At 34.0% G+C, this 7,780-nt stretch overlaps 1 protein-coding gene across 1 annotated transcript; it reads left to right on the top strand.

The window, feature by feature from the left end:
* The first annotated feature begins 1,018 nt into the window (after window positions 1-1,018).
* Window positions 1,019-7,135, top strand: LOC118849863 (islet amyloid polypeptide). The gene is made up of 3 exons (XM_036758917.1): window positions 1,019-1,098; window positions 1,243-1,377; window positions 6,946-7,135. Exons 1-3 carry the CDS (start codon window positions 1,019-1,021, stop codon window positions 7,133-7,135), a joined length of 405 nt encoding a protein of 134 aa, XP_036614812.1.
* The last annotated feature ends 645 nt before the right edge of the window (window positions 7,136-7,780 follow it).

The following is a 7,780-nucleotide window of genomic DNA, read 5'->3' as shown; positions in this document are numbered from 1 at the left end:
ATAAATTATTTTATAGCTATTTACGGAGAAAAGATTTCTCTTTTATTTTATTTATATTTTAACAGTTGTCCATTTTTGTCTTAATCTCTTCCCCGGGATGCTTGGTATTTTTATTTTACTTAAATTTTCATGATTTCCCACTACTCTGTTCTATCTTCACTTTTGTCTTTAGACAGAATGCTGTTGGGTAGTGAGGTTGGGTTTAAGTTGTTTGTATTAATATTTCACTAATTCATCATTTCCATGCCAATGTCATGATACCTCATTAAATCCCTGAAAATTCCTACAAGAAACAGTCAGTCTACTGTTTTGCCAAGACGTAAAATGAAAAGTTTTTATATGTATGACACAACATTACCTGCACAAAACACCCTGTATCTGCTATGTTAATATTTACTGATGTGTTAATGTAATAATGACCCATCTTCCTCTGCTCTCTATGAGGCACATTCTATCTATAGGGATGGAAATTAATGACAGAGTCTCTTTGTGCTGCCTGATGTCAGAGCTGAGAAAGGTGTGAAGGGTATATAAAAGCAGTATTACTAGCTAGCAAAGGGGTGGGGGGATTACTCCAGAAGTGGATGCAAGCTTGGAATTATTTCGTGTACTTTTCTTGCCAGGAAAAAAAGAACTTTTCTGATTTCTTCAGTCCCTTAAGCAGTAAAAGGTAAAGAGTTTCCTGTTTCTGATATTTAAAGTATGTACTTGCTTGGGGCAATTGGACAGATGGGGTGGTACTTTTATCATTTATTCATAGAAAAACTAAAAGGAAGATGAGCCACAATTTCAAATGCTCAGAGATAATTTGGAAAATGAAAGAGGGGAGATAGGAAAAAAATAATTTCATGAATTGAAGGAATATAGCAATTGGGACTGTGGTCCTTCTTAACTATAAAGTTTGATTGGATTTTTTTAAAAGACAGCTTGTGATTTGGGATGTCACTGGGGTCAGAGCTGCAAGAAATATTTAGTTTCTGTTCTAAATCATTCTTTCCAGAAAATATAGGAAGAAGCAATGTGCAATCCAAAGCTGCCAGTTGTCCTTATCGTGCTCTCTGTTGCTTTAAGCTATCTGGAGGCTACACCTATTGATAGGTTAGTAACTTTCTAGTACTTATTTTTTTTAAAGCTTGAGATATCCATTATATAATATTACCATTGGGTTCTGAATGATAAATCTTGCCTAAGAACAGTCCTAAAAGCTGTTCAACTGCACTTTGTATTCTGTGTTCTTTAAAGACTAATGTCAGTGGCTGGTGATCTCTCCGATGGAACTTCTGACAGACAGGAATGGATATTGCCAATTCTGTCCAGAAATACACTGTTGGAACTTAGTGGAACAGTGCCTGAACAAGAAGCAGGAGAAACCAAAAGGTATTCCTTTAGCTTCTCTTATGTTATTGATTCAAAAACAAAGACTTAATATGGATAAATTTTGAACTGGGGAATAGCTAAATATTAAACATATTTTGTGCTAAATCTTTTACTTGTTAAGTTCTGTTGAAGGGATTTGGGTAACTGTCAAAACATTTAAATCTAGTCCTGGGAAGGAAAATGTATGGACATGTCCAAGAGACAAGTTACATTTTTAAGAAGTTAAATTTGAAAAACAAATTTAGAAAGCTAGAGGTTGGCACCAGTTGAGTTATGTTTGGGGGGGAAATTTCATTTTTTATCAAAAATCAATCCATATTATTATTTTTTAAATATTCAAAATTCCATCAATGCTCCTTGAAAATAGAAATTAGATCTGTGATTTCACTGATATAGGAACTCCCCAGTGAGGAAATTCCCTCCACCAAAAGCAGGATGGCACCATCTCTGCAACTTAGAGTAATAGAGAGTTGGCTAGAACACTGTATAGTTAAGGACTACCTTTAAAAGACACATACTCCCATTATTCCATGCCATTATACATATTTTTTAAAGATGTGCTATTACTTAAATATTATTTTCAAGACTAAGCCTCAAGTCCAAATAGCAGCTACTAATTGTGTTTTTTTTTCAAAGAGGGTTATCTTTTTAATTTGAAAAATATAATTTTCCCTTTATACCACAGATCCACTGGAGACAAGGTTACATAAAATAACATTAAGAATATTTGGGTTTAAATTTACTTACTTTTACATAGTTCTAAAGAGCTGGACTTAACACACCTTACAAAATAGGGAACAATTTACTTTTGCAATGAATTCAGTGATTTGATAATATAACACCTGCTATAAGGACCTATAGAGCTAGCACTTCCTTTTTTTCCAATACATATAAACATTTCTACATCACTTATGTGTTATATCAGGCAGAAGGAACTGACATATTCACTTGTCATGCTGTAACTTATCTGGTTTACAGGGTGCTCTAAGAACTATGACTAGTTCTCAATTTTTTTCACAGATAAAAATAACTCTAAAACTGACATGAAGTTCCTCTTAAGCTGGCAACACAATGGCATGATGACAGGAAAATTATCAGTATTACCTAGTATTTTTGTCTATATCTTGAATCATTTATTTCATTAGACAACAGACATTTACTGAGCACATTTATGAAATATGTCTCTACGTAGCTCTGCCTGTTATTATATAGCTCTCACTTGGAGGTGGGATGGTTACCCAGTTCTCTAAAATTCATTGTCCTCAAATAATTTGGGTACTAGTTTCACAATCTCTAGACTTTAAATTGCCACCTAGTATTTAGATTTTGTTTTTCAAAAAATTCTAGAATTTTGCTTTTAATTAAGATAGTTGAAACCATATTGCTCTGTTTGGTTAAAGGACAAGGGTTGAATCATACTAAGTTTTTTAATTGTGCAACAAGATTTTATTTAAAGCCTAGACAAACAATATAAATACCAATTTGACTTTTTAAAAGTCAAACCCAATAGCAAGTCATCAGCCTTCTTTTGGAAAGTCAATCATTTTCATTTTTTATTTTTCCATTCATTAAAATTTACAATTTAGGCCATTTGTATTGTATAGCTATAAGGACATGAAATTCAGCTATATTTGAGACATATAAGAGGCAAGGACTTACACTGTGTATTTGCCCAACCTATAACTTATACCCAGTTTGGGAAACAGAAGACTTGATTTCAAGTCCCAACTCTGCTATTTAATAATATCACCTTGAATGATTTATTTAATCTCTTTTGAGTTTCACAGTCTTTATCTATAAAATGAGGGTTTAGACTAGAGGATTTCTAAAACCCTTCCAGCCCTGATATTTTATGGTTCAGCGTGGGGTTTTTTAAAACTGCTTTATTCCAATCTTCGAACAACATGCAGGTGCTTCAATTAAAAGTTTGGGGGTGACAAATTAGTTCATGAGCCTTCTATGCACACCTTTATCCATCTTCTAGCTCACCTCAGCACATGAAATAATATGTCTTATTTATACTTACCCTTGGATAGGACAAGTTGAAGATTAAAAGAGTGCTACAGCAAAGAAAGTGGATTCAACCTTCGGGATGGAGAGATTTTAGAGATCTTTAGAGTTAGATGCTCATAAATATTTCAGATTAAAATATCCAAGACTATTTTTTTCTTTCAAGTCACTTACATCTTATAGCTCAAATTCATATGTCCCAGTGATAGTTCTCCATTAGTGAGTAGCCAGGTAGACAAATAGATAGTTCTAGCTGACATAACTTAGGACACTAAAAATGGTGGTGAAATGAACTCTAGTAGGATTTCTTGACCATCTTCATTTCCTGGTAGTGAGTTTTGATACTGAAACTACATGGTCAGCTGAAAAGTCTTCACAGGCAAGACAGTTCTGCTATCGAGGAACCAATGCTTAACAAACCATATTGTTTCTTCTTAAAGTTAATGTTATCTTTAGTAAATATGGCTTTAATTTTGATAAGCTGAAAATTAAGAGTTTACATCCCTTCTTCCTCAATGGAATTTCATCTCCTTGGGGCCAGAGGCTGTTTTGTTTTTATCTTTATATTCGTAGCATCTAGCCCTATGCCTGGAAAATGGTAGGCACTTAATAAAATCTTGATAATTGCTTTATTCTCAAGTTGATATTCCTAAACAAAGTTAGATATTTTAAAGTAATAGTTTTTTATCCATTTCCTCACTTGGCCAATGTGTCTTAGATATTTTGCCTATAAAATTGATTTCTTTTCCTCCTCCAGACCTTTGCCAAGCTTATCTCAGGGCATATCTCATTTTGAAATTTTCTAGTAGTCATTTAATCTATAGCTATCTCGGATGCTTTTAAAATTGCCTGTTCAAAGTATTTGGAACAAATTGCTCTTACCCCCAAGCCTCAGGATAAAATATAAGCTGGTTCCTGCTAGAAGGGAAGGTTTTAGTGGCCTCAGAATTTAAAACTCTTTTCTAAGAGTTTGGTCCTCAGAAACAAACTTTTAATCTTATAAACTATACTATAGCTATATCTACACAAGAAAAGCAAAGTAGGGAATTATATTCATAATTTGGTAAATATTGGAAAGTAAGTTAAGGAATAAGATAGAGTCTGAATTATATGTTTTACATTGGTCTAGGTGAATGGATGGATGGATGAATGATGTAGCATTTATTAGACATTTACTATATACCAGACATTGCGCTGTGTTGGAGATACAAATTCAGTAAATCAGATTGTTCCTAACCTAAAGGAGTTTACATTCTAATGGGGAAAGATACCATATAGAGGAGAGCAATAAAGAGATTGAGGAACACACATGGCAGCATGGTCTGGAAATGTCCTGGAAGTGAGGTGGAGGTTTGGTTCTGGCAAGATTAGATGAAAGATCATGTACCAGAGCTAAGCATTCCAGAGCTTAATGATGGCCAACTACAGATGAAACTCCCTGCTTCCACCAGAACTTTAGACTCTGTCCCTTGGAAACTGGGCTCTTTTAGGTGAACTTTGTTGTTATGTTGGCCAAAATCACACCCATATATCACTTTTTGGCCATTTCCAAACCACGTCACCTGAACTTCAGCCATTATCCTTACTATAAGCCTTACTCAATTATCTTGTTTCTATGAGATAGATAGATAGATAGACATAGACAGATAGATAAAGATAGATATTGGACAAGGTACTTTATTTTTAATAGTTTTATTGGTACCTTTCATTTTTACATCATTCATTTCCCCTTAATACTATACCTGTGTGTGGTTGTGGTTTGTCCTTCATTCTCAAGGAGGACCATGACATCAAGGAGGTGATGACATGACTTGCAATTGACTTTGACTTGAGTGAGGGAGGGCTGTGCAAAGTCACCAGCCTCACTTAATTTGGGGTTTACTGTCTAGATTTCTTTCTCAAAGGCCAAGCCTTAAAGACTACACCTACATATAACACTAGTTCCCCATTCAATGCATAGTTATGATCAAAACAAAATACATGCAGATAAAGCCTCCTGACAGAACAGCTGAATGTGGCATTCTGAATCCCTATATGTCTCCTGAGAAAAGGAAGACGTATTACTTTAGCAGTTCCCCAGGACCAAGATGGGCCAAGACACTTTAGTTTAAACTTAAACCTTTAGATCATATGGAAATACTCCAGCTGTCTCTACAAAAGCAGTGCGACTTATAGAAATAAGCAAATATGCAAAACACCTGTGCTTTCTTTGTCCAGTGGGAGCTCCCAGTGTCAACAGGCGGAGCTCCATCTATCAATACAGATTGCCATCCATCTCACTCAATAGAGAAATCTTTAAGAAGTTGCCTGAGCCACAAAGAGATTAAGTGATTTAGCTAGTAAATGTCTGAGTCAGAATTTGAACCTAGTTCTTCCTGAATCCAATTGTAGCACTCCATACAAAAAAGAATAAAAAAGATAACTGACACAAAAATAACACTTCTTAAATAAAAGCAATTTTGTCTAAATGTCCCTTGATGGCTCATATACATGAAACAAGTATATAGTTTAACTCTCCATTTTATTTCAAGGACAGAGGGAAGTCAAAACATTTCCATATTTGCCTTGTTAGTGACTCTGGTGATAGACCTACAAAAATCAAATTTATGTTTTGGGAGGTGATACTTTTTTACCTCTGTATCTATTCCAGTAGCACATTAAAAGCATGTTAGAATTCTTTAAAAACTAATTTAGGTTTGTAAGTCAAATGGAAATAAAAGTTCTGCTGCAAGCTAAGCAATCTATAACAGCTGGCATTGTGTGCCTAAGCTATAATATTATTTTATAGCTTTTCTAGGTTACTTGAGACATTATGCCAAATATTAATATGACTGATATAAAAAAACCTTTTATATATAATGTTTAACCTAGTTGTATCACTAAAACCATTAAAAGCATACTTTATAAGAGCCAAGTAGGTGACAGGATAATAGTAATGTTCGTGTATTTATGCTAACAGTAATATAACTCCTACATTACAAGTCAGAGTGCCTGAGCAGGTGGAAATCTGATTCCTCATGAGATTCTACAAGAGTTAGCACTTCTATCTAATGCCTTACATCCAGCGATCTCAGAGAAATTTACAAAAGCCAAGTAATTCACTTGATATTCCATGTTGTACTTTAATTTGACATTTAATACTTATTTTATAGACTATTTTAAGCTACAGGTAAGGTTGAAGTGAAAAGGTGTTTGAAGAATATAAATCAAAGTCATTTTTTTTCAAAATTCAGAACCAGTTTTTAATGGACATACAGAGAAAGTGTTGGGAAATGTGATCTTCATTAGTAGATGACATAGGGAATACCATTGGCTACATTTTTATAATACCCTCTTCAAAATTCTATGCCTATAAGATGCTATGGTACATAATTTTTAAGTTAAAACTGAAATCATTTACAAATGGAAAAATTGTAAATTATTTGAATAGTTTTCTTTCATTTTCCATCTACCTGTATGGTGCCTCCATAGTTAGCCAGTTAGTAGCTTATCTGAAAGCTGAACACAGAAGCCCTGATTCTCTTTTTCTAACTTTTAACTTTTGTTTTATGTTGTTAGTCATCATCTGGAAAAAAGGAAGTGTAACACGGCCACATGTGTGACACAGCGCCTGGCTGACTTTCTAGTTCGATCCAGCAACAATATTGGAACAATTTTCTCTCCCACCAATGTGGGATCCAACACATATGGCAAGAGAGATACAGTTGGGATGTTTAACAGAGAACCTCTGAATTATCTTCCACATTAGGGTGTCATATTTCTGTTGTAATCGCGATAAACTGTTTCTACTTTGTGTATCAGTGTTCTTAGTGATTTCATGTATCTCTGTTTTATTTTCTTTTTTGTGTGTTTATTTATAATGATTCCTATTTTTTTAGTTTGCTGATATATGTAGCCTAACATGTAGCTGCTTATTCACATTCGATGTGATATTTCTTTGTAGAAAAAAATACATATGTACACAGATATGTATGTAATTGCTGGCAGTTTTCAATTAAAACATTTGAAAAAGACTTGTATACCTTTATAGATGGAACTTAAGAACAAAGAAGCATATTAAGATCTTTCTATCTTGTCATGTTATTTGAAAAGAAGCTAAGAGTTGTTTTGATTTTAAACAGGAGTGAAGCTAGTGGTTGGAAGAACTAGGCCCTGATACACTTTTGGAAGCAGATTCTTTGGTTGCTCAATCATCTGAAAGGAAGTAAGATGCTGGTTAGAAAGAAAGTGAATAAAATTATAAAGCTGCCTTTATTCATTTTAGTTTTTACAAAAAATCACATTCCTGCCTCAGTTAATTTTTTAAACCAAGTTCTTTGTTGGTCCTTGGTGGTTCTAAGCAGTTACTTAAAAATCTAAAATCAGCATGAGCCCATAAGGGCTTTATTATAAA

The sequence above is a fragment of the Trichosurus vulpecula genome, chromosome 5 (assembly GCF_011100635.1).
Source record: "Trichosurus vulpecula isolate mTriVul1 chromosome 5, mTriVul1.pri, whole genome shotgun sequence".
Lineage (NCBI taxonomy): Eukaryota > Metazoa > Chordata > Mammalia > Diprotodontia > Phalangeridae > Trichosurus > Trichosurus vulpecula.
Note: the sequence above shows the minus strand (reverse complement) of the source record. Positions and strands in the feature narration are given on the sequence as shown.

Bases quoted from the DNA above. Each gene is read 5' to 3' on its own strand.
- LOC118849863 (XM_036758917.1), top strand. From the start codon at position 1,019: ATGTGCAATCCAAAGCTGCCAGTTGTCCTTATCGTGCTCTCTGTTGCT. The intron at 1,099-1,242 runs GTTAGTAACTTT...TGTTCTTTAAAG, and splicing joins GAGGCTACACCTATTGATAG to ACTAATGTCAGTGGCTGGTG. The intron at 1,378-6,945 runs GTATTCCTTTAG...TTATGTTGTTAG, and splicing joins GAAGCAGGAGAAACCAAAAG to TCATCATCTGGAAAAAAGGA.